Source organism: Calypte anna, chromosome 2, assembly GCF_003957555.1.
Source record: "Calypte anna isolate BGI_N300 chromosome 2, bCalAnn1_v1.p, whole genome shotgun sequence".
In the NCBI taxonomy this organism is placed as follows: domain Eukaryota; kingdom Metazoa; phylum Chordata; class Aves; order Apodiformes; family Trochilidae; genus Calypte; species Calypte anna.
This window is the reverse complement of record NC_044245.1, coordinates 131,849,466-131,877,103: the sequence shown is the minus strand read 5'-3', so window position 1 is coordinate 131,877,103 and position 27,638 is coordinate 131,849,466. Positions and strand designations below refer to the sequence as shown.

The 27,638-nt window shown below is 37.6% G+C and overlaps 1 protein-coding gene across 1 annotated transcript in view; it reads left to right on the top strand.

Moving 5' to 3' along the window:
- DPYS (dihydropyrimidinase) overlaps nucleotides 1–27,164 on the top strand; it is a 31,417-nt gene extending 4,253 nt beyond the window's left edge. Inside the window, exons 2-10 of the mRNA XM_008502680.2 lie at nucleotides 1,032–1,190; nucleotides 3,345–3,524; nucleotides 5,035–5,224; nucleotides 11,527–11,683; nucleotides 12,675–12,816; nucleotides 14,707–14,849; nucleotides 23,899–24,106; nucleotides 25,647–25,752; nucleotides 27,023–27,164. Of these exons, the coding sequence (XP_008500902.2) occupies nucleotides 1,032–1,190; nucleotides 3,345–3,524; nucleotides 5,035–5,224; nucleotides 11,527–11,683; nucleotides 12,675–12,816; nucleotides 14,707–14,849; nucleotides 23,899–24,106; nucleotides 25,647–25,724 (1,257 nt within the window). The 3' untranslated portion in view covers nucleotides 25,725–25,752; nucleotides 27,023–27,164. The remainder of the gene's footprint in view (nucleotides 1–1,031; nucleotides 1,191–3,344; nucleotides 3,525–5,034; nucleotides 5,225–11,526; nucleotides 11,684–12,674; nucleotides 12,817–14,706; nucleotides 14,850–23,898; nucleotides 24,107–25,646; nucleotides 25,753–27,022) is intronic.
- Nucleotides 27,165–27,638: the final 474 nt, after the last annotated feature.

Sequence of the window (27,638 nt, the reverse complement as noted above, 5' to 3'; positions counted from 1 at the left end):
CTAACCCAGCACAGGGTGCTCCTGTCCAAGCTGTGGGCTGACAGCTTTTTCAGGAGAATACAGTTCAGGAGAATTTACAGTTTTGCTTCTGATTGTTTAGTGAAGAGAAAGATGGAAGAGGCTGAATGATTTAGAAATAGGAAGAGTAATATAGCATGAGTTTGATATTTTGATCTGAATTGGTTCTACCTCTTGTGCAGAACAATATAGAGGATTTCTGTGCCTAATTTAGAAGATTGCAGCAATTACAGCAAAGGGATTTCTATGCTGGGTCAATTTATCTTAGTTGAGAATCTGGTTTCTGGGAGTGACTAACAAAGAAACTTCAAAGAAAAGAAAAAAAAAGGAATAATTCAGTTGTCTGTAAAGGAGAGTAAAAATTATTGGTTAAAGTGTTCATAGCATAAACAGCTTGTTTTATTTACTCGTAAATATTTATATGGGGGATGTAAATTCCTCATTGTATTTAAAAGCCTGATAGGCAGTTTCATTAAATGATACCCTGTCAGTAATAAAAATAATTTTAAAATACTTTTAGATCCTTTTGGAATTAGACAAGAGCTAGACTTTTACACTGTTTTTTCCAACTGAATCTGTTTTCATTGTGTTTCTGCCCCTTATACTTTCCTATCACACAGTTTTGGTTTTTCAACTACATAAACTCCAAGGAAACATTACTCAAGTTTACTGTGGTGTTCTGGTGCTGTTTTCTTGGTGAATCCAGACACTAAAGGAAACTCACTAATGCATGAAGGCTGCAGTCTCATCTCCAAATACGTTTTAAGATTTTGTACATGTTTGAAAAGTCTGCTTCAGTCTGAGAATTTCCCCATGATCCTCATGATGACCTGTTTGAGAACATCCTTCTCAAGGAGGTTAAAGTAATATCCACAGTTGTTTTGCAAGTTGAGACTTTACTCAGGGAAACTCTTCAGTGGCTTTTGGCTTTTCAGTATACCAAGATAAATTGTTGCACAGGGTGGGAAGAAATTTGCATTCTCTCTGTGAAATATTAACTTTCTTCCTTTCAGGCTGCTATAGCAGGAGGAACCACTATGATCATTGACTTTGCCATCCCTCAGAAAGGCTGTTCTCTTATTGAAGCCTTTGATACATGGAAAAGTTGGGCAGACCCTCAAGTCTGCTGTGATTATGCACTGCATGTTGCAGTGACTTGGTGGAGCGATAAGGTAAACCTTACAGCTGATTTTCGGTTCCATGAATTGGTACTGCACCTGCTTAGTCCTCATGTGCTAAATATGGCTTGCTGGCACTGTAATAGTATTTTTATATAGTACTTTAAAAAGTCCACACCCTTCTAAAAGTATGTATAGTTGAGGAAAAAAAAAGTCTGCAGATAGATCTTTAGCTAATACTACATAAAGTAAAGGAAGCAAATGTGCAAGAAGAAGACAAGGCAGGCTAGAGGGGGCAAGAGGCCTCTGCATAAATTTTGTCTTTTGTTACTTGAACACCTGGAATCTATGCTCCTGTTGAGTCTTGGTGGTTTTTTGTTAGTTTTTTTGTTTATTTGTTTTTTGGTTTTTTAATGAGGATTGACATGAAAAATATGGTAATTAATTTTATTTGTAAAGGAAGAGTTCTATTACTGGGTAACTGCAGTAATATCTCCTTAAAGTAGAGCAATAATAAAGTAAAGCATTTGAGACAATACTTGAATATGAGTTTATCCAAAAATCCTTTTTGGAATTTACATATGGAAGAATCATTCTTGTGTGAATGTTTGCTGAGAGCCTGAAAGTTTTACTGAATAAATTGACTTTTCAGGTACTTTGACAGTTATCTGAACCTGGCCCATGTTTTACGAGAGCACTTTGAATCCTCAGATAAAGCGCATTAGTATATAGATACATTCAGTAAATTCCTTTTTTTAAATATGAGCATTTGCTCTTAATTTTTGAATATTACAATACATAAACCAAAGCCTTCACCCTGCCAACACCCCATCTTTGGTATTCTCTGCACTAAGCACTAGATAGACTGACTGCAACTTCTAGCTCAAAGCAATAAATTCTCCAGTGAAGCTTAAGGAATGTGAATGTGAAACAGCCTTGGTAGCAAACAGTGGTGTTGTACTGAAAAATCCAATAAAAATAGGGATGTGTAAATAAATGAAAAGTTCTGATTTATGTTAAGAAGTTAACTGTTTCTAAAGGCCAAGATTGAAATAAATAAAAAGGTCTGATATTTAGTAGCTATAGAAGACCTAGATAAATAAGACTGGTATTTCATGGCCTTCTAATTAGCTATCATCTCCTCAGGAATTAAAGTTCTGGTAAAAATCAGAATTTCTTTACAATGCCTTTCCTTATTGATAATAATTAAAGAAGAAAATAAATTACATGCCTCTGTTTGCCAGATCAGGGCCTTATGTCATGTATTTATTTGTTTGGTAATTCCCACTCAAGTTGTGCTCCCCCTCCCCCTCTGGATAAGTCCAGAAAATTTCCTTGAGTTTTGTATCAGTCTCCTACATTTCTTGAAAAAATGCAACCAGATTATTAGAGAGAAGGTGAAAAATAATATTTTGCTTTTTGAAAATAATTCATCCCATTGAAATTTTCGTAGCATCACAGATGCCTGTGGATTACTCTCACTGGTGTTTTACTGGTTAGGGGAATCAAAGTTACATAATGAGGAGTTCTTGCTTTCCAGCTGTACAAGAAACTTTTGGCCTAAAATCTGCATCTTTATTTCTTTCTTTAGGACATAGTGTTTTGTTTGGCTTCACAGACTATAGAAGAAGCAGGGAATCCTACCAAGGAGTACATATAAGAAAAAAACAAACTGGTACCTAGAGTTTTAGAGCCATTTTATTTGATGGCAAAATATTTCGAAAAGCTGTGTGTTGGTTAGAGTCAGGACCAAACCTCTAGAAGATAAGATCTTTTCTGTCACTCTGTGATATGACAGAAGCTGAAGACTATTATGATCCAATCTTGAAATCAGTTTTGCACAACTGTATTAATGTATTAAGTTGGATGCATTGATTAGAATATTGGACTGGGTGTTGACAACATTAGGGAGTTTATTGGAATAAAATTCTGCTTCAGTATCTTAAAAAGCATTCTCTTCCTGCAGTTGTGTTGTGCCTAAAATATCTTTACTGCAGTGCTATTGGTTTGGTAATACTTTTGGGAATTTGATACAAGAAGAATAGCATAAGTCAGTCCTTAAATACATGAATTGAGCTGTTTGGACTGAACATATATTTCATTGGTGAGTAAAGGCTCACCCTTCATACTTACAATTTCTTTATACAAAATTATTAGCAGGTAAAATATAATATTTCTGGTTTTAAAAAATTTCTGACTATCTTTCAGGTGAAAGAAGAAATGAAAAGTCTTGTTCAAAACAAAGGTGTCAACTCCTTCAAGATGTTTATGGCCTATAAAGATGTATACATGGTCAATGATGAGGAGTTATATGCAGCCTTTTCCTCCTGTAAGGAACTTGGAGCAGTTGCTCAAGTCCATGCAGAGAATGGGGAGCTAATTGCACAGGTAGGTGATGCTCTGTCCATCAAAGTCAGGAATATAAATGTCCCTGTTATCTATCTACTTCAGTAGATGTGTTGGTATCACTATTGTGTCATAGGGAAAAGCTTTTCTACCCTATTTTACCAGGGAACTGAAGACAAATATCTTGTCCAAGATCCTCGAAGATGCTTGTGGTGGGCTAAAGAATTGTAACCTGAAGTCAGTTTGGGATAGACAGGAGGCAAATTTTCCTGTTATGATGAGAGCTATACGTGAAGTATAATATATTCTTTCAATATAATACATATACTTGAACAACAAAGACAGCAACAGTCTGAACCTGACCATCAACCAAGTCAAAGGGCGAGCACTCAGCCAAGTATTTAGATGTCAGGTGTATGATACCTAACCCGAGGTCTCTCCATACATAGTCAGCTCATCTAACAGGAATGAATCCAGAAGTATGGAGATGGCTTCAGTGACTGGACATAAAAGTCTCAGCTTCATTTTATCCATAGTTAGCCTCACTTCACACTTGCTACTGCCATCCTAATGCTCCTGTGTAGGCTCTGGGAGAAGAGTCTGCCCAGGTCCCATTATAGAAATTAATTGATTGCTAAATAATCTCAAATCACCAAAGTGTAAGTTCCAGGAAAGGACAAAATCTTACCCCTCTTAAAACCTTGGAGCCTGGTTCAGAGGCTCAGGATATGTATCTTTGTGGTTACCAAGGATCTATACAGGGCACATCTCCAGGATGGAGGATCACAGCTTCCCTAAGATTGTGCTGTATGGTGAACTGGCCACTGGCTACCACAACAGAGGAGATACAAGGAGATATCCCAGAGAGGAGATACAAGGACTCCCTGAAACAATCCCTCATCTTTGGTCATATTGACTGCCATCAGGGGTCCACCCTGGCCTCCACAGTGGTGACATGGAGACACTATCCATAACGCTGCTGCCTCCTTTGAGAACACACAGACAATCAGTCTCAAGGAGAAAAGACAGAGCAGAAAGCACCGTGTCTTGGCTGTCCCCTCACAGGAGACTTTCTGCTGTGCCTTTTGCATCCCCACTGCCTGTCCCACACTGGCCATCAGTGTGCTTGCAGCAAGTGTGGGGAGAGCCCTTCTGAAATCTTCATTCGCAAAGCCAAGCCATGAAATAGATTTTTTTTTTTCCAATGTGGGGTTAGTACTGTCATCTCAGTTACTGGATGTGGTCATTTAAGAGTACATATTTAGAGAGGGGCAGAGTTTTTGTAAGTGGTGATTTATCCCTGCAAGACATGGGAGAGTGTTCTCTGAAGTCACTTAAATATTCTGAGACGTGTTTACTGAGAGATATGAATTTTTTTTCAAGCAAAGTTATTGTTGTGTTACCTGAAATCAAATATAAGTGCCTTGGGGTTTTGTTTTGTTTTGCTTTGTTTCTTCTCAGTCTAGCTGCAGTGGCTAATTTAGGATCCATTTGGCTGGCATAATGGTTGCACTTAGTTAAGTGACTCTTACATGATTTTGTTTGTGTTCAGGGTGCAAAGAAGATTCTGGAAATGGGAATAACTGGCCCTGAGGGGCATGAGCTGTGCCGTCCTGAAGAAGTGGAAGCTGAAGCTACACAAAGAGCAATTACCATAGCAAATGCTGTAAACTGCCCACTTTATATAGTCCATGTAATGAGTAAATCTGCAGCAAAGGTGATAAGTAAAGCACGAAGACAAGGTAAAAGTCCTGATTCTTTTACGCTTGGACAATGGCACTGGAGGAAGGGTAATGGAAAACTAAAATATAGCAAGTGTCCTGCTTGTCACGAGTGTCATAACCCTCAGAAAATTGATCAAGTTCTTGGAGTAGGATGTCTAAACTGTTTGTGTGTGTTTTCTTAGGCCCGAGGGGAACTAAGCAATATGGAAAAACAGCAGGTGGAATTGAAACTTTACCTTCTCCCCAGAGCAAACTTTTTTCTTCAGCATAGTGTACCCCCAAGGTGAAAGCGATGACCAGGATAGTATTATTGCATTAAAAATTATGTGTCCAGTCCAAGACAAAATGTACTCTGATTTCCCCTCCCTTGCGTTGTAGTATGCAAGCCTCTACCAGCTATTGAGATAAAAAATTCTACAACAGAGACCACACCATGTTTTTACAGACAGTGCTATGATATGACCAGGACTACTGTTCACTGGGACTCATGGTGAGGATGCCTGTGTCTTAAAGCCTTGATTCCTTCCAGGGAATGGAGGTCATGGAGGTTTCTCAGGTCATGCCATGAAGGGTTCATAGTTCTGGTCAGCCAAGAGAGTCTGATCCTCTTGAACATCAGTTGGGCATGCTAGAAGCAGCCTGAATACTGTAGGGGTTCAGTATGTTTTACTGCCTCATGTGTAAATTCATCCAGAGCAGCCTGTAGAAATGCAAAGGGGTGGAAGGAGCAGAGCAGAAGCCCATTATCTGGGGGGCATAGAAGTTTATGGAGTATCTGTTGTCAGTATCTTTTTTCCATCTAAGCTTCTGTTCATCTAACCTAACATGAATGGCATACAGACCCCAGTTTCTTTATTTCTTGGCATTAGATAATGCTTACACAGGGTTCAGAGATTATTAATATCAAAATGCAGAATATGAGAGCTTTACAGAACTGCAGCCAAAACCAGCATGATGTCATTGTGCTAATATAGATGTATTATGTGGAATACGTATTGTTTATGACTTGTAATAACATTTATCAGTAATTCAAGTTTATAAAATAGAATATTTGGTCTTTTGGTACTATGCTATATTAGATTCTTCCACTAGATGACAGTGCTGCTGGTAACGTGGATTATACCCACTGGTACAGTTATGTGTTAATTCTCAGTTGTGCTGTCAACATTAACCACAAGAAGCTTTAAGAACAGTTAAAATGCCCAGATTAAAGATGAAACACTGGCTATGAAGATAAAAGAGCTAAGATAGGAGGCAAAGGTTCATAACACACTATCAAGTAAACAAATTCTATGCTGATAATAAATACTGTAACATATTAAGCATGTGTCATAAGAAGAGTCTGCAGTGCCAGTTTAGTAGGTGGCTCTATATATGTGTATGCTGCTTTGATGTGTAAAAGGGAGAAATTGGTACAATTTATGCTTATTGTGGTCCATGCTGTATTTTAAAGGGTTGAATGCAGACAGAGTCATCAATGCTTGCAGAGCAATGTGTAACATCTCCTGTAATTAATTTCTGTGTATATAGAAGTATATTGTTTGGGAAAAAGAAATAAAGGACGGATTAAGAAATTTTGAAAGATAGCAAGTGTACCACAAAGATAGTTACAACACATAGGGTTTTTAATAAGACTGATCTGTATAAATTCTGACAAAAACTCTAGAAATTCATGGCTGTTAATTTCAATAAAAGTTGTTTTCCATTCTTCAATCAAAAGTAGTAATACAAGACAAGGAGTTCCAAACAAACAAACAAAAATTCTCTAAGTATTTGAAATATTCACTCTAATGCAGTTTATTAATCTTTTCAAGATGATTTCTTCATGTCTTGATGCAAACTTCCGGCTATTTACAATTGTGTGAAATTTTTCATGTTCCTTTCTAAGCACTTAGCATGAAGTAGAGTGTGTGAGTTAATATTCATCCCTGCTCACATCAGAATCACATCAGAAGAAGATTGATATCCCTTCCTATTTCATCACTGACCTGAGAAGGGAAGAAACTGATTTTCACTCAGCTTAACCTATTTTCTGGATGGCAGTGTGATATCAGAATTGAAGTATTGCCTCTCAAATTCTGTGGGATTTTGATTTTCAAAAATGTAAGTCAGAGCCCAGTTCTTTGTCCCTCATTTAGCTATACAAGTTTAAAAATAATATTAGAGCTAGAGACCAAAGACCTAATACAGTTTGCTGAAGACAGTAGGCATAATTCTGATGTTATCAGTGAGCTGTGGCTCAGACCTTAAAGGCTAAAATCGGTCATACAGACTGTAAAGGGATACCAGTTCTTATACTAGAAGAAGTAAACTTCAGGGCAGCCACGAGTTAGCATCTTCCCTTCTCCCTTCTATGCTTAAGCCCACCATGTATGTCTCATCTGATCTCCAGCAGCACCACTCATCAAAGGAAATCTCCAGACTGTAGCAGCATGTTATTCGTGTGTCTCAGTTAGCAACTTCAGTGCTGGTGAATATACAACAGGTAATCCAAGATTTTCATGTTTTGACTGTGTTGGGGAGGGGCAGGTTAATGCATGCCCCATTCCTCTTTGGTTTTTTGGATCCTATCAGCCTGTTTGCCAGAAGCAATGGTTCACCACTTCTCCACTTATGAGGGTTAAAGACAGCACCTCTCTGTGAGAATTGTTCGTGTTCATCCCAGTGGGCAGTTTCTTCATCCCTGTGCCAAACATCCTCTTGACTCTTGCTAGAATAGGTAGCAGAGTTGGTGGCTTCCACAGAAGGGCAGTCTGATATCTCTGTATGCATGACAGTCTCATTCTCTTGAGTGGGAAGACAAAAGTGATCCTTTTCCTGCTATTCTGTAAAGTTTTCCCAAGAAAGAGAAGACGAGGCTGTAGAGCATTGGTATCAGGCAGTGCAGTTCCCTGTCCTTGTTAGGGCTACCTGATGTGAATTTACAAGGGAAAACTGATGTGCCCTTGTCACCCATTCTTTTGGCTAGTAACACCTATGGGGGAGCAAGGCTAATAAAATGTGATTTAGGGATATATGATATACACTGCTTTCCACTTAAAATGCTTTCATTCTAAGTGTACTTAAGTCTATAGATCATGTCCTTTTGCCATTTAACTGTGCTATTAACAGATAAGTAAATAAAACTATTGTGCAGATTAGAACTGGAGAGTAGAATCTTACAAAAAAGTCAATTTTTAGAAAGGTTTCTCCCTCTTAAAAAATGCACACAAAAATTTGAATTCAGTCAGGTTACAAGCAGGTTCTTAGATTTAAAAAGTTGGTACCTCCTACCACCAGTCATGGCCTAGGTCTGCTCTTACTGAGAGGCAGGGCACGTCCAGAGCTGATTCTGAGCACAGGACTGCAACTGAAAATGCCACCTTTTAGGGGCTTGTGCTTGACAGCTCAGGGCCAGAGTATAGGTAGCCTAACTGATGAAATGCTGTGCCTGATTCAATAAACCTAGCCTTGCAGTTTTGCTTCTTTCAAATCATAGCTGGCCAGTGAGAATCTTTGCCCCATATGACCTCACCTTAAGTGTTTCTGAAACTTTTACTAGACTAAGCACACATGGACCAATTTCCAAGCCTGACAATGTTAGTTGGTGTTTCTCAAAACTGTAACTCTTTTTGAGTTCTGGTAGGTGATAAAATAAATTGCAGTTGCATATTCTTCTTTGTTGAAAAGTAATTTCTGTGAAAACAGATCTTGCCAGCCAGTTTGGGTAGCTAATGAAGAAGCTACCAAATCCACAGCTATTTCTCAGAGGCTCAGAGATGTCATAAAAGACTAAAGAATAGAACACTTTCTGCTTACTGTTTTTATTGAATTCAGGAAAACATAAAAAATGGAAATACCTGATTTATGACTATATTACTCTACTTTTATGCCTATAGGGATAAGCCAGTCAAGCTGGAAAAACCTTAATGCAGAATATCCTTGTTGCCAATTGAGCTAGAAGAGCCTTGGTTCAAAATTTCCTTCTTATTTGGGATAAAGCACAATCTTGATATAATTTTACTCTTCAGTATGGCTATTCACAGTCTGAATTAAATGCAGGAAACGGCACAGTGAGCAGATGTGTCCAGATGTAGTCCATTGAAGTTCCAATGTTCAGACTGAAAATCACTTGAGAAAATGGCTTTTACCTCTTCCCACTCAGAGAAACAAGGGGAGCTGCTTAGATCAAATTCTGACTGCAGAAATACTGTCATGGCTATGATATGCATGTTAGAAGCAACTCAGCATATACAGCTGTGAGCTTGTAGTCTTCTTTTCATTTTTCTGTTGTGAAAAATAAGAAAATTATTTATGGTATCTAAACATTTACTCCTTTCCTATAATTTTTACTTTTATCAGTTATGTTTACTTCTATCAGTTATTAGCTATTTAGCTATGTCCTAATGATTCATAGTTCAGGTTTACTTTGAATGAAAGTTTCTTTAGCTTCTTTAGATGCAATAGGAAAGACACATGCCACTTCCTTTCCCCTCACTCCTTCCTACAGACTTTATTAATGAAAAATCTGTCAAAAGCCTAATGGGTAAATATAGGATATCGTATATATATTCCAGATTTTTTTTGTCTATATCTAGGTTTGCAGCAGCCTACCCTTAGATAATGTGCTTGGAGTTGCCCAGGGAAGGCCAATATCCCCCTGACTCTTATGGCAGCTCTAAATTAGGAAAACACAAATTTGACTCCAGCCTCCTTACTCATTAAGTGGTTGTATCACCTCACATTCAGCAGTTTAGATTTTGAAAACAAGATGCAAAACCCAGTAATTAACTGCTTAAGTCATTATTTCAAATAAAATAAAATTGTGGTGGTCTCCCTCTAAGTCCAAGTGTAAATCTATAATATATGAAGACAAGAGGAACTGAAAGCTTAACATGCTCCAAGCTGAAGTGTCAGTGTGAGACAAGCACATTCTGCATGTCAGAGCATGCTGAAGTGCAAATTAACATTGTTATTAGGGAGTCTTGGAAAAAGTTACACTATGTAGCACCTGGAGTAAATGTCCAGTCCATTAGTGTCAAGCATGTCTTCAAACCTTGTAAAATAACTGTAGAACAGTTGTGTAGCACAGTTGTGTAGATTTCAGGAATGGTGCTACTGCAATGGGAAATGCATTCTGAAAAGAATTGAGCTTGTCAGCAGCTGCATATTGTAACACTTGTAATCCAGTAGTTCACAGAAGTACCAGAATCTCATGTACAGAGAGAAATCTTCAAATGTTTGCTTTGCTGTTTTCCATCAGTACTGTGATTGTATGACATACACACAGAAATCCAGAGAAAGGTCACTGTCTTATATCACCAAGCAATTACCAGCTGAAGCCTTGCTGGGGTAGCTCAGTGATAACTCTATAAAAATTGTGCCTGTGGTGAAATACAGGATCCACAGTGAGATAACCACTGTCTGTGGGCATGGAGATGGAGATGGCTCTTGCTGGCATCCAGTAGATCTCCTCCTCCCAAGTGTGTGAGGTCTCAGCTCACTCTTGTTCTTTGGTGACCAGTACAGTCAGGGGCATCACCACTTGTCACCAACAGAACTGCAAAGTGGCTGGACCACCACCTCGAGGAGTGAAACATCTCATTTCATCTCTCATCTCATTCTGGTGAGTTTCAAACCCATGTTTCCTAGGAGGAAAAGTAGATAAAATATCTTAGCTCTGTCCAAAGGCAAACAACCCATTTGGGTCAGTGTCCTCATCTGAGGAATCTAGAATACTATGCAACAAAGAATTAAAGATTAAAACTTGGGAAATAACTTTTTACATGGAATTATTTATAGCTTGTGATTTGGGAAATGTTTTTACACTCTTTAAATTTATGTCTGGTGCCATATTGTTCTTTCCTAACAATTACAGCCTGAAGATCAAAAGTACCACCTTGCAAAGTCTGTATGCTGTATATATAAACTTACATTGTTACATAGTCAGTAAATTCAGAGCACCAAACAGGTGCTGCCAAGAAAAATACGTGTCTTGAGCATAATAAGTGCAACTGAGGACTGTGCTGCTTTTGAAATCTCAATCACATGCCTGGTAAACAATGTGTAGAACCTATTATAATATATCTGTCAACAATTTAATTAAAAAACTTGCCCAAGCAACATTCTTATGAGGAAATATATTGAGAGATCACCAGCAGAGTATTCAGAACAGAGATGCTGTGTTATAACTTGGTTTATTATGTCCTCCTATTTGTTAGTGTTTAATTTGAAACACTTCTTCAACTTCAAATACCCACCAAGAAGATCTAGAACACAGAAAATACAAGCTATGCATTTTATGTTGTTTGATGCTGATACTATTGCTTTTCATTTTTCAGGCAAGGTAGTTTATGGGGAGCCTATTGCTGCTAGTCTTGGCACTGATGGTACCAACTACTGGAATAAGGACTGGGCTCATGCTGCAGCATATGTCATGGGACCTCCACTGAGACCAGATCCATCTACTCCTTGTTTCCTCATGAATTTACTGGCCAAGTAAGCAGCTTAACAAATAGTGACAGCTGATGCCAAAATACACAGCAAATCCTCTCTGGAATATATAATGTGAGGTTGATACCCTGGAGATTTTTTAAGTGCAGAACATTATGTTATCAGGAAGGAGAAATGGAAGTTAAAACAATAGATGAGAAACATATTTTGCTACAGAAATCAGAAAATGTTTAGATTTTTTTTTCCTTTGAACTCCTATGGCCTTCTTTCTCCATTTGGTTTTAATCAATAAGGCTTGCCTTGCTAATATTGCAACAATAAATGAGACACATCCAGAGTAAGTAAGGCTGTGGAAAATGTGTAAAACAATGGGGTCACAGCTAGGGGTTCCAGTGAACCCCTTAGTTCACTAAGGGGTAAGTGAAAAGCTTACCTTTTCACTTGAAATTTGGACACTGCATAAAAACTAAGCCTGCTGACTTCTGAAGTTAGATGTAAGTTGTCCACTTTATAACATCTCCTTCAGAAGTAAGCAGGAAGAGAATTATCCTTCAGATACCTGCAGTTAGCAAAATGTGAGGCTTGCTGGTACTTCAAGCTTGACTCCATAAAAGGTTTTTTATAATTTGACCAAATATTTTGTGTAGGTATTCCTGAACATTCTCTGACAGTTGTCAGATCCGTAGTAATTTCACAGGGTATATGGAGTGACACAGTCCTCAAAATTGCCCTAAGTGGGTGAGACCAAGCTCCTTGCTCAGGGCAAGGTGGGACAGTCCTCCATTTGTAGGACAGCTTTGACTCGTGGAAAGCATATTTTACTTTCCTGTGAGAGGTTTCTGAAAAGTAAACTTCTTCACAGGGAACTGGCTGTTACTGTGTAGCTACTCTGGAGAGTGGCAGTGAAAATAGGCTGGGAGGATGTATCAGTTTTTCCTTGCAGGATAACTGGATCTACCCAGTCTTCCAACAGATTTTCTTGTGTGACACTGTCCAATACACGCTCTGATTCATAATGAACTTTGTTTCTCCATAGTGATGACCTGTCTGTGACAGGAACTGACAATTGCACCTTTGACACATGCCAGAAAGCTCTGGGTAAGGACGACTTCACAAAAATCCCTAATGGAGTGAATGGAGTGGAAGACAGGATGTCAGTCATATGGGAAAAAGGTGTTGTAAGTATATAAAGATGTCTGAGCATGGAGGTAACTGATCTATTCAACAAAATACAATCTTTCAGCAGTTTTATCAAGTGTATTTATCATAGAATAAATCCTTTGATCAAGTAGCATAACAGAGTCCTTACTAACTCTCACCTTATGTTCCTGGGAGATAGAAGAAGATTTTCGGTGCTTAAAATACAGCACTGGAGAATAATTTTTATAATGTGAAGGACTGCTAGTATTTCAGCATTAGTGCAGAGTATATTTACTTGCATTTCTTTTTCAACAGGTGAAAGGAAAATGAAATAAAAAAGGTGCCCACATTTTTTACTTGGTCAGTTCTTTATTTTTTCCTTTTTGATCTCTCTCAAACTTAGCTGTTGGAGAAGCTTTCACACTGAGTGTGGGCCTGTCAACTTCCAATGTCTTTTCAGCCAGAAAAAGCAAGCTAGAGATAGGAAATGTTTCTCCAATGTATGGCTCAGTCCTGGGATACATTGAGATGAGAAATTGACTTCAGATTCTCAGTGCCAGCACAAGACTACTTGTCAGGACAATGGCCTTCAGACACTAAATAAATACAGATCTGAAAGCTAGTGGCCAAGCTTTTTTGGATGTGGAGTAATCTGATGAGAGAGGAGATGAGGCAATCTGATGAGGGATCTGCTTCTTACTGCATGTTACAATTGCTCTGACTAATACAATCCTGTTAAATTCCAGAGGCTCTAGTTCAATTTTCTGATTAATATTGTCTTGCAGCAGTTTATAATGTGCATATTTATTTGTCATATGAGAATTATCTACCTTACACACTTGGTAAGGATGTGGCTCAGAATCTCTCTTGTTTATCTGTATTTGGGATTCAGTTCCAGCTGGCATGTGCAAAGCAGAGTATTTCTGGTGTGAACTGGAATATAATCTGACTTGGAATTAGTATGAAAGTGAGTAATGCATATGTACATTGATGCTGATTTTGAATGCTGTATCCTGTTAGACAAGATAATTATTCAAGAGGTTCTTCAACCAGTAATATCCTTCCTTTTCTGGCTTGTAAAAAATGGCATAGCTGTGAGAGTTTGTCTGGAAAGCTTCCCTCCCTTCCCACATACCAGTATTTACAAGAGCAGCGTTCACCTCTTTCATTATGCTTTTCTCCTCAGATGACTGCTCACAGGCCACCATAAAAACATGTTTTTATGATATTCTGATTCCTAGACTGACCTATACACAGTATTACTGCCAGTGTAGCTGGCTCTCTGAGCAAACAGCAGTCATTGGGGCTGGATTAAACTAGTTATGTAGCAGTAGACACTTCAAGACACATGTATCCATCATTATTTGCTGTTTTGCTGATGTGTCACATCAACAAATCTTGGTTTTATACTACTTAGTCTCATTTACTGAACAGTACTACCCTCTGTGTTATTGCCAGCGATTTGCAAATCACCTTTCTGGCTTAACACAACCTTACCTCTCCTTTGTCATCTTCTAGGCTCCCCTTAATGTTGTCTCACAATTTTCCTGAATGTAGATACTAAGAGATATTATGTCTCCTCAGAAAACTGCTGAGCAGGACTAGAGATTCTAAGCCAGCTAAAAAAATTTATTTCAGTTGACTGGAGACTGGTTCTATAGAGCATTACATTTGTCTTTTTTTTCCTTTTGCTGTGGGATAAAGTAAGGTAAAGTTATTGTATTGAGTGAATGTACATTACTATATGTGCATCTGAGACAAGTAGTTATTTTTATTTTTTTAAACTCTTCAGTATGACAATTTAAAAAAAAAATTGCTGTGGTGCTGGCAGAGAGCTGTCACTCATCCTAACCTCTTTTATACAGGAACATTTTTTTCATTCCTTGTTAAAAAAAGTAATGAGTTTGCTTTTATGTACTTCTCTGCAGTACAGTGGAAAAATGGATGAAAACAGATTTGTAGCTGTTACCAGCACAAATGCAGCAAAAATCTTTAACCTTTACCCAAAGAAGGGGAGGATTGCTGTGGGTTCTGATGCTGACATTGTAATTTGGGATCCCAAAGCTACAAGGTATGTATGGATAGTTATTTCCTTCCATCCTTCCATCCTTCCTCTGCAGGAAAAAGTATCTCAAAGCCTGTAAGCAGTAAGCCTTTGGGGTGTGGTTATGGTATTTTTCATGTGAATTATTTATAGGTTGTTTGTCTCCTACAACAGTGTATGTAAACAGAGATCTTTGATCTCTGGATGGATCTTAAATGTCTAAATTACTGACCAACTGCGAAAATAACATGGTTTGTACATTATTCTACCAGAGCTTGGTATCCTAAGAATAAAAATAACAATTTTTGGATCTTAGAGTAACTCTATTAAGTGCTCGTTTTTTTTTTTTTTAACTCTTTGTGTTTTGGGGTCAGCTCCACTGATCAGTGGGAGCATATAGCTGCATGAAAGGCACACATTGACCCTCCTTTAAATCTCTTAATCATTCTTATACAAATAGTCACTAAGCCTAGATGAGCTGTGTGGGGTATTGGGCCAGATAACCATATGACCATCTTTCATCATGGCTATCACATTGTTTAGTGTTCCTAAAACCTGAGCTGTTTTAACTCAGATGGCATTAGATTTTCAGCCTTTGTTTGTTTTTGCTTTCTTTCTTTTTGTTTGTTTGTTTGGTTTTCTTTTTAAGCAAAAAGGAATTTAAGACTTGCCTCATGGTAGAGGATAGTTTTAAAATACAACTGGCCAAATATGATTCTGAAAATCAAAAAGAGGAAAAAAAGGCCCTAGTCCTAGATTTGTTTTACACAAGTTAAATTTTCTTGACCAATCTTCTGTTTTCATAAGATTTTGCAATAATGCAATTCTCACTCATTTCAGTACATTAAAAACCATGTGACACTGAGAGGAAAATTCTTCCGTGTTTTAAGCTACAAAGCTTGAGGACATGGAGGTTGCTATTCAGAAGTCCCACAAAAAACTGGCAGCACCAGCAAAAGAAGTTTCAGGAGTGTCAACCCCAATAAAAATAGAGTCCTGCCCAGTGCTGGGTCAGGTTGATTTTCATGTGCATTTTGCCTTCTGGCATGTTGAGCAAGCACATTTTGAGATACTAGCAATGAGCTATTTCAGGACAGTGGAGTTATAAACTCTGTTGTTTGGGTTTTGTTTTTTTTTAAAAAAAGTATTTTTTTCTGAACTTACTTTTGCTCTGCCTGGGGACAAATGAATCTAGAAGGATAGCAGAGTTCTGACATTGTCCTCAAGGTGCTTTGTCAGCTCCTGTAATTATTTATCTTTTTGCCTCCCAAAGATTCCTTCTGCTTCCCTGCACTCTCTGTTGAGTGCTCTAATTGCTTTTTTCCCCACTGCAGCTGTAAAAGTGCAGATTTTCTTAAAGTATTTTTTCGAACATTGTACTGTATTTTCTTACTGAAAAAGCTGATTTTAAATTCAGCCATTTTCCTGATCCAGTGCTGTTCCTATTGTTTATCCCTTTGGCTTTGCTGGGAACAACCCTCTCTGCAGGTACAATTGTATGAACTACATGAGTATATATAAATAAATCTCACTAATGCTTGTCTATTCATTTCACTACAAATCCTGAAGAGGGCACAAACAGCCCAGCAGAAAAAAAGGGATCTAGCTAATGGACTTCAGCCATTTAAGATATTACACAAGGTGCAGCCTCATGTACTCACTCTGGGGCTTGATTTTCAATTTCCCAATAGGATTGTTCCTCTATCTTGCTAAGTCCTTCCTCTTTTGAGAATGATTTTTTTTTCTTGTTTGTAAATCTAAAAACCTTGCAAGAAGAAAACGGAATTTTCCAGTTTTGATACTGTGTTGCTGTGCTATTAAACAACTGTCTGATACTAGCCTAAAGAGTTAGAAGTATTGTTGCAAGGAACTGGTATTACCAGAATCTGTCAGAGGAAGTCTGTAGGGAAGATTCTGAAGTAACCCTGAAAAGCTGTTCAAAATACAAAACCTTACATCCCTACAAAATCAGCTGCATTCCCCCTTTCACATCATTGTACGATAGCAACTTGTTGGGTGCTATCTGGGCATTCAGGACTTTTAGGATTTTCTCTTTAAAGACTGCAAAAATCTAATGAATTCAGTGTGACAGCTCTGTAAGCAGGAAGCAATTCTGATTCAAAGTTCCACTTCCAGCCATCTGCCATTTTACTTGAGGCTTTCCATCTATGGGTCAGCTTCATTGGTCTCTTCCTGTAGCATTTTCTGGTAATTTCTGTTGAAAATGTTATATGACCATATATATCAGATTTGCTACTGTATTTAAGGGCTTCCAAGTACTGGTTTTAGCAAGTCTGTATAACAGCAAGCAGTATTGGGAGGAACACATTTGAATGTAGTTAGAAACTACGTTAGAAAGGATGGCTCTGAGTTCTGCCAGGTTATGTCTCTTAATCTCCTTATACTTGTTATATATTCATTAAAGAACACACACATAGCAAAGGGGCCTGTTGGTTTATTACAGCCATGCACTACCAAACATCATCTCCCAAACCTCAACACCCTCAGTATCCCAAGTACAGCCTGCTCACACAGGACTGTTTTGTGAGAACCTCTTAGAAAAACACATTCAGCCAGCAAATGTGTACTCACTGCACCATCTTATTTTAATATGTGCTTTTGCCCAGTTCTTTCACCTCCATGCAATAAATAGCCCCAAGTCTGTGAAACAAAAGTAACTGTAAATACTGTTCCAGAAGGAGAGGGCAGAGCAAGCAAGGAAAAGGCAATGTCGGCTATCAGCAAGTCAGCATCCTCTGTAGCTTGTGCCTTTACCTAGTTGACAGCAAGCAAGAATACAAAATCTCTAGGGCTTGTTTCAGAAATGCTCAGGCAAGGAATCTAAATACAGCAGTACCTTATTCAGACCATGGAAAGAGCTGAGGACTCCTTTTAAAGCAGGTCTGAAAATGCTGAAAGTCTCAGGCATTCAGCTCCTGGATGACACTAGGCCTCAGTAAACTCACTGTAGCCTGTCAGAGACTTGCAAAGAAGCCCTGGATCAGGCCCCAAAGGCAAGATCAAAGACCCACAGGGATATAAAACTCATCTTGAATAGTGTTTAACTCTCTAAGTCCAGCCACTTCATTACAACAACACGCAATCTGGAAAGCCTAATCCACCAGTTCTTTTCCACTCACTATTACAACCTGAGAATTCACTACTTTTGAAAGCAGCAGCAGAGCTGGCAGTGCAGGCAGCAGTCACTCGTCCCATCACCCTGGGGCTCTTTGGGAGGCTCAGTGTGGAGCTGTGGAGCTCAACCCTGAGCACAGCAGCAATGGCAGCAGCCTCCAGAGCAGGGTCCCTGTTAAGCAGGGAAGGCAGGAGCCTAAAGAGAAAAGGAGAGGGAGGAAAAGAATTTGTTACTCTGATCACTCATGGTATGATATGAGTAGGGAAGATGTGGTTTCTAGCCCTTCTTTCTAACGTTGTTTCTGTGTTTTAGGTGAAATGGATACAGATCAGTGAGAAGTCACAGTGGTTCAGTCTGTTGGCATATGTTTCCTCAGTGCCTTTGCGTGCATGTAGATAAGTTCATGGATAAATCTTTTGCATTTCTTAGAATGAAAATCTGCAGCCTATATCTGTCTCATTTGCAGTCAGGTCTTCAGCCTCAGAGGCTTCAGTGGGGACAAGTTAAAACATTTAACCACTCTGCAAAGCAATTGCCTGTAATTTTTCATGACATGAAAGAGGAAGAAACAAAGATGTTAGTAGATGATTAGAATAAATAAATGCTACAACTGTCTTATTCTCTTGATGCTTGAAGAAAATTTTAAATAGTGTCTATATGAATAACTGCATCTAGACATGAGGCAAAATGAAATAATGTGGAAAACAAATATGTATACATGGGGTAAGTATGTTTTGGCATTTTCAGTATCTCCCTATTCTTTTGTACAAGTGTAGGCATGTACATGCATGAGTGTGCACTAATTCAACTAGAAGCAGAGTTTGTGTCAAAGACTTTTTAATCTCTGATTAATTAAGGACATGGAGAATAAAACAATAGGCACGAATTCAGGAAAATCCACTTAAACCTAAGAAGACCTTTTTTTTTTTTTTTTTTTTGCTGTGAAGGTGATCAAGCATTGGCTCAGGTTGCCCAAAGAGGTTACAGAGTCTCCATCTTTGGAGATACTTAAAACCTGACTGGACACAGTCCTGAGAAACCTACTTTAGCTGACCCCAATCAGAGCATAGGGCTTGGAATAGATCATCTCCAGGCATGCTTTCTAACCTTAGTGACCCTGTGGTTCTGTGAACTGTAGCAAAATAACCTCTTTGAGAGAGTATGATGTATGTTTCCCTAGTGGCTTGCTAAATAAAACTTGTAAAATAAAAAATTGTTAAGCAATTTTTTTATTATTATTATTTTCTCCTTGTATAACCTTGCCTTTTTCTCCCTAGCAATCACTTCTAGATCTTCTATAGTCATTGAATAGGCTCATTATAGTGAATTATAGGACCAGACTTATCGTATTGTTGACAAATGAGTTACTTACCATAATCAGAAAAATAATTTTGTTGTCAGTCTCTACCCATCTTAAAATTATGAATTTTAGGATGTATGATTTCATGAAATGAAGATCCTACCTCTCAAATAAGTCACTTTGCCTTGAAGCTCCCAAATGTTAACTTCCTACCTCTTATTGCACCTGTTATTTTATCCAGAAAGCTCCTCACCCCAAAAGGCTCCTCAAAACCAATGATTATTTAAAGATATTTTTAAGATTCTAGGAATACAGCTTTACAAAATGTTGCTTGCATATATTTGCATATGCAGTTACTTCAATTCCTTAATAGAAAATAGGTCATGTATTTTAAATCTGTTACAGGCTTATAGCTACCATTTTGCACAAAGATTTGTTTGTTTGTTTGTTTGTTTTTTTTAATAAAACTGACTCTAACAAAGTTCAACTTTATTATCATTTTAAATGAGTGGTGGCTCAAGACAGCAGAGGCATGTGCACATTGATTTTTTTTTTTTTTCTAGATTTTAGAAAAGCAGGTTAGCAATATGTAGAAATAAAAGGCATCTCTCTGAAAGTGATGTCAAGAGGCAACTCACAAAGGCTGATACTTTTCTCAGCACAGTGGCATTTCTCATCTACCCCCAGCTCCAAAAAACTTGGAGGTTCTGCATCGTAAGCACTGAATGAAGTTACTTACATCTTAAAAACTCTTACATAAGTTGGTTTTCTATGGCAACTGTCAACAAAATAGTTTTCTATTCAACAATGGATTCAGGTCATTTTAGCTGCCTTTATTACTATGTTTTAAATTAATTAATTATCTAATTATAAAATAGGTATATTTTATTTATATATATATAAAATAAAATAAAAATCTCCTTTTAATGAGATGTTGAACAGCTATTCCTGTGTGAGTGCTATTGACTATTGAATTCCTTCATGTTCCTGTGTCTCTAATTCTTTAAGAAAACTGTCTAAGGTATGCATCCAGATTTGATTGAAAGTAATTACATTCTCCATTTTCTTATACTGTCCATGAAAATTAAAGTGATATTCCTCACAGCAGTCACAGTTTAGGTTCTAGAGCTCACTTTAGTCCAACACCTACCTTCACAGGACTGATGTAGCTTCATGTTCTATGCATTAAGAAGGGCAGAAGATTGCCCCTAATACCTAATAATTTCCCTTCATCCAGTTTCCCTTCCTGCTTGGCTGTAACTCCCTGACTGTAACTCACGATTTAGTATTTCAGGCTCTGACTGAGACATAGACATGTTTATGATGCTCGTAGGTTGTGTGTGACTTGAAATGAAAAGAAAACTTAAAGGCATAACTTTTGAGCTGACCACCTGAAAAGTCTTGAATGTCACCCTACAACTTGCTTTGAAGGTCTGATCTGATGCTTTTTTAAAATTTTCAAACTTCAGTTTGCTTTTTATTTTATATATTCTAGAAGTGAGATTAAAGCCTTTTTTCATAGAGCATATACTAGGATTACTAGGGAAAATCTGGTAATTGCTCTTAGACTAAAATAATTGCTATTTGATTAAATTAGTTGGACGGAAGCACTGGATTTTAAAAAAAGACATTTTCAGAAGCAGTCTTCCTCTTTGTAACTAGAGGAATACGGTCTTTTTTTACTGATAGCCTAAAAGCTCTTTGCAAGACCTGTGTATCAAAAGCAGATGAAGTCAATTACATGGAAACACTGGTGTAAGTGGAACAAGAGAGCACCTGATGTCTTTGCAGTATCCTCTTTCTAGAGGAAAATGTTCTCTTAAATGTCAAAGTAACCGTACTGATTGCAGTCTGTTTGAGAAAGGGTTGTTTGAGGAAAAAAAAAAGAAAAAAAGCCACTGTAATTTTTATTGTGAAGAGAATTAGAGATTTTTGCAGATTTTATAAGAATATTCTTATTCAGGTTTTTGAAGGCTGAAGTCAGAATCTGCTTTCTCATGTTGAGTAATCTCTTATGTCAGACATCACTTAGGATGCTAGAGGCATCTCTTCCTTTATAATTCACTGTTGTGGCAGTCCTGGTTTCTTGGATTCTAAGTGGGTTACAACCATTTTTTTCCATTAGTCCAGTGGTCAATAGTGTTTGTATGTTCAGAGCAAACATGGGAATTTCACAAAGATTCCCAGCAAGCTGCCTGCTACTGAAATGGCTGATGTAATAGTAAAAAATTTGTGCATAAGGATGCTGAGTTGTGAGCTTCAGACCTAAGCATACCATCTAGTTCTGGGTTGATTGGTTGCTCTGTTGCTGCATGAAACTTTCACTGTCATTGATAATTTCAAAGGGATAAATCACAGACAAAATTTGGTGATCTTCATCTGAGAGGATTCTCTTTCTCCTTCAGAAAGGGCAGCAGGCTCTAAGTCTTGTTTCAACAGATGTTATAAATTAGTCCTATACAAGTTTGAGGTTGAAACAAGCTCTGGAAAATGTGTTTTGTCATACTGTAAGGTTTATTTGTACAAATAGATTTTTTTAAAATGTTCTAACTTCTACTGATTTTGTATCATTTTAAGAAGGATGTACATACCTCTGAGGCACATTTACCTCTAGTGATCCTTCTCTAGAACATTTAAACATGTTGAGTTGAAGGATCTTGCTTATTTCTGTTTGTTCAAATTACCTCTTCTATTTTTCTTTTTGAGTCCCAGTGCTATTGTGTAAATAGATATGATGTATACCCAGAGAATGCTAAATATATAATTATATTACAGTTGTTCTTACTTACTCTTCTGGCAATTGGACCCATAAGGTTAATGTAATAAGCTAGAGGAATATGCTCACAAACTCTTTATAGTGTTATTATAACACTCATGGATAAAGCTGTTTGACAGTGTTCATAGGACCAGTGAATACAAGAAAGGTTTGACTTTTGCTTACTCTTTCACTGCTAATCTACAAGATGATGCTGATACTGGTGTGCAGATATTCATGAATTTACTGTCCAAGGTGTGCTGAGTAAGGAAGCACTTTCATTCCTATGGACAAACTTGTCATAGAAAGTATTGCTATATATACAAAAATACCTTAAAAAGTAAGTTGCCACAAAGATTTAAATGTAGTCTTTGCAGAACAAATTTCTTTGAGTTCAATGGTATGATGTGAAAGGAAAACTAAGTATTCTTCCACAAGTTCTTTTTTCTTCTGTATAAGTAATCATTGGAAATACTTTCTTTGTGATTACTTTTGAAAATGGCTGTCCTTCAAAAAAGATTTTGTTGGAATTTTCTCACTTGATAAAGAAATTAACTAAGTTTTTAGAAAATTCTTCTCCAGGTAGATATTTTAATCTATTTATATTTCATATTTGTTTTAACTTTAGTGTTTCTTTTACGAAGATTTAGTATCTGAAATATTGCCAATGCTATATGTGTTTGATAGTTTTTTGACTGTGTGAGCATCTGTTCTGGAGAATTCTGCCCATTAGCCAAAAGCACAAAGCTTCCTTCCTTTCAGAAATTACAGATCACAAGAAAAATACTAAGTCTTCAAATAATTAAAATTTTAAAAATATCTGTAGTCTGGAAACAGAATGTTAATAAAATAATTAACTAAAATTCAGAATCTTGTGGCCCATTTTTAGATACAGTAACTACTAAGTAGCTCAGCAGTGAAACTATATAATAAAGGAAGTAGACACAGCCTGCACTGCCAGATGCTAATGTCATTTCTAGAATTGGCTCTGCCTTTAGTGTATCCAGTTAGGGTTGGAGACATTGGCTAGAAAAATGGTGCTCATAAAGAACAAAGTCTATGCATAAATAAAGAAATTATAGCATAGCTCAAATGAATACTTTTGAAGTCTAAAATTATCATTTGCTTAATAGCCTTGGAGGAAAGGTATGTAGAATTGTGAGGGTTTTTTTATTTATCAAAGCTTCATCCAGCCTGGAAGTGTTCAGGGCCAGACTGGATGGAGCTTTGAGCAACCTGATGTAGTGGAAGGTGTCCATTCCCATCCAGGGTGGTGGGAGTCAGATGATCTTTAAGGTCCCCTCCAACCAAAACCATTCTGTGACTCCATTATAATTATTAAGCAGCATCAAGATATTTGGGGTGTCATTCACTAGATCAATCCAGCTCACAATAAGAGTTACCAAGATCCATAACCATCTACTGACTTCCCAGTCAAATAGTCTCTGTTGTTTGTGAATTATTGAAACCATACTTTTGGAACTTGAAATTCCAAGTCATTCTAGCTAAAAGGTTGGAGCATTTTCTGACCTTATCGTGCATACATATTTGGTTGACAAGGCAGAAGGAAATCATGTTATCCATATAAAATATTGCAACCTGATTTTTTCTCACTAATCTCTTTCAAGTGGAAAATTTTATATTTCAAGGCTGCAAAGTTCTGTCCTTTTGAGCTCCTCTTCATTCTTTTGAAATGCAATTACTGTTCAATGAAATGTTAATGTTCTACTCTATTTTTACAGCTGTTCCATGATGTACTTTTACAATGTCATAGTTTAATAATGCTGCTAAATTTTCTTCCTTTATCAATTTCTCAAAATTTGGTAATGAAATTAAATGCAGAGACCATAGTAATTCTGGCTGTTGTTTTCTTTGGTAAATGCAGGACTATATCTGCAAAGACACATCACCAGGCCAACAACTTTAATATATTTGAAGGAATGGTCTGCCATGGAGTCCCAGTTGCAACAGTTTCAAGAGGCAAAGTGGTTTATGAAGGTGGAGCTTTCAATGTCACAGCAGGAGAAGGCAAATATGTCTCCCGTCCACCATTCCCTCCATATGTCTACGAACGAGTCAGGCAGAGGGAGCAGGTTAATTAAACTAATAAATCTCTGTAAAGTTTTGTACAACATGAGGATAACTAGCTCTTGGGAAGACAGGTTTGGGGATTCAGTGGTAATTTCCCTTACTAATCAAACTCTGCCAAGGTGGGAGGAAATGAAACTGAGGATGCAATTTTTATTGCTCTTTGTCTTACAGAAAAAATATAACAAGCTTTGTTCCTGCTCTTAGTCTATGCTGCTCACTGACTAAGCCTGGGTGCATTTTAAAATAACATGTCTCACTTGTAATTAAAGAGGACTAAGTTTTGCTCACGAGTAATTGGGCTAATCGGTACATTCCATCACTGATTTCACTGAAAATCTGAGAGGCTTAACTTCATATGCAGGAAGGAATCTTACACTGAGGAAGCTCTGTGAAATATTGAAAACTTGGTTCTCTTCTACCAAGAATGTGTTAAAAGCTGAACATGTGCAAAATGCAGTGCTGGACCAAGCAAGATAACTCTATTCAGGCTTTTGTTACATATATTTTAAAAAGAGAAATATTTCAAATACATAAAGGTTGAGTTTTCAGTGCCTTTTTACCATGCAAGCATTTACGAGTGCTTTTGCATCCTTAATTTTCCTTTTTGTGGGTAACATTTTCAAAAGCAGCCAGATTAAGTATATTTTAAAATCACAGCCTGAATCAGTGAGATTCACTGCAGGATTTAAAAGCTGAATCAGACGAGCATACATGTGAGATAAGACACATTGAAATGCTTCCAAGATACTTCTGTGTATTTCATCCTGCTGTTGTCTTGATGGGTTGAGAAAGGGATGGACAAGTGGCTGAGTGAGGCTCCCCTCCAAAGAGTACATTTTCACAGGAGCCAGTGGGCTAATGGGTAGGCAGGGAAACCCTGCATGAGCACACAGTTTTTATCTGGGAACTAAGAATAGAAAACTGGTTATTGAATTTTTGGGTTTTGTTTAGGTTTCTTTTTTTGTTTTTTTGGTTGTGTTACTTTTGTTGTTTGTTTGTGGTTACTTTAACAAAGAACAAGCTTATAGCTGGAACATAGAGTCAGCTGTTCTGGAAAGCAGTTCAGGTGTGTTTTCTCTATATGTGTTCTCTCCTGGGATATCCTGAAGTAGCTGAACCAAGAGTAAAGAATATACAGAAGCAACCAGATTAACTGATTTATGATTGTGATTTAGCATATCCTGGTTATGTGCCATAATCGCTGGGGTTTTGCTGCTCCAGTATCTATCTGGACTAAGAAAAGAAGAAGCATCAATAAAATGAAGTAGATCAGGGTCAGTTGCTTTTTTTAAAAAATGGATTTAGAACTGCTTTACTACAGTGCTGAACAAATTGAAGCACCCAGCTTCCTGATGGAAGTTTAGAACCGAAAGGTTTAATACCAGCATAAAGGATCTTTTCAAGAGAGAGTTTTGATTAAAGTGTTGGGATACATAACATACAAAGCTGAGTTATTATAGGACTGGTATTTTCATTGTGTCCAATTAAAAATTCCAAGGGGAAAGCAATTAATAGTGAAAGATTTGAAATATTTTATTGCAGGTCTGTCAGCCTGTTCCTGTTAAGAGAGCACCATATACAGATGTGGTCTCAGAAACATCTGCCATGCCAAACCAATAGGCTCATCCCCCAGTTCTGACTCTTGCAGGTAACTAACTGTCTCTTAATTAGTAAAAACTGCTCTACTTAATACTTCTCTGAAACTGGAAGCAAACTAGCAGACTATAGTTTGTGATATAAGCCCTCTCAGAAGCTGAGTTGTCTTTTAAATGTGATGAAAATGTGTGGCAGCTGAGGTGTGGAAGACATCTTTGGACTGGAGCATCATTTAAAAAGTTTAGATGAGAAGGACCAAAGTAGGTTAACTGCTAGACTGACACATGGGTATGAAGGCCCATAGAAAACCTGACTTCAGTTAGCACCAGGAGTACACGTAAAGCATAAAGGTTTGGCTTGTAAATTCACAAAAAAACCCCCAAACAAACAGCCTTAGGTATGGCTTGATGTAAAAACTTAAATTCTTTAGTGTCTTTGTGTTACAGACAATAAGTGTCCAGTAATTGTGCTGTTTGGGTTAAGCTGGTAGATCAGTTTTGCAGGGACAACAGCTGCCTTCATGCAATTAGAAGTGCTGCAGTAAATGCCAACAGTGGGCTAATGGATAACTGAGCTGCTGGAAGGCCCAGTGCTGCTAACAGGGGAATAACACCCAGCATCTCCTCTTCCCTCTCTCCAGTGTCAACAATGTGCAGCTTGGTTATTTACACTCCCTCACCTCTAGATGCCCTGATGTTCAATAAATTTTTCTGTGAGCTGATTTACTTGCTAAGTCAGCAGAAAACAATTACCTTTATTTTCCTGGGTTAGTTTTCTGTTGTTTCAGTGAGTTGAACTCTCCAGAAGAGCCTAGCAAGGATCAGTGCCGTGCAGCATATGAGTGGGGTAAGGCATCTGGGGAGAAGGACTAGGCAACAAAACATCCAGTTTTGTCAGCTAGTTTGAGAAATTATTCCCCAGTTAGTGGGTATAAAACCTAATTTTGCAACTCACTTAAACTGGGTCTGGTTTAGTGCTAACTAATATGAGGACAGGAACAAGCCTGCAGTAATAGAAGGGTGATGCTAGCTTTCTCTCATGTGACTGTACCATTCTTTTAAAGCTGCCTCACAGTGAACCTCATCCAGGGCATAAGTACCAGCCAGAGAGTGCAGCATCCTATTTGTTTTCCTCTGTCATAAGGAGAAGGCTTTTGTTATAGAGAGTACTAAAGTCTAAAGCTGCAATAGAGTGAGGGAGCAATAATAATTCTTTCTAGCTCCTAGCACTCTTTCTCCATTATTACCTCTCTGAGTGACAAATTGCAAAGCAGAGATTTTCTTTTGAAAGATAGTATCGTGTTGTCTTTTACTTCTCTGTAGATAAAAGCAAATGAAAATGACCCTGCTGTCCCCAGGAAAGCAGAGAATTCTGGGTCCAACAATCAGTCGACAATCAACATCTCAAGAACCAACATGAAACAACAATAACCAATAAACATTATACTGGGCATCCTGCATAAAAGTTGTTATTGCAATTTATTCTTAAAAAAATCTATTTATAAAAATTGGAAAATTCCTTTTAGAAAACAGAGTAGTAATAAATAATCGCTACAATTACAATGTGGCAGCAACTCTGTAGGTTCTTAACAGTAGCTAAGTTTGGGGATAGAATTTTTCAATATTTATTTTCAGGAGGATTCAGATATAAAGTAGGCCATGAGCAATGGCCTTTAAGCATGTTTTCTACATTCTTACTCTGTTAGGTCACAAGAGGTGAACCCTAATTCTCTAATTTGATGTGTTAGGAAGATCTCTGTTGAGTTAACAATGCAGAGAGCTCTGATACAACTCTGATAGTGGATGCTGAATTTGATTTATTTGTTTTTCCCTTCATGGAGGGGGTAATGTACAGAAAAATGCTAATTCAGGGCAACTATCACTATTTTAGAACTGCTTTTTCATCTCCCTGTCTTTAAAGAAGTTTATATATTTTGTC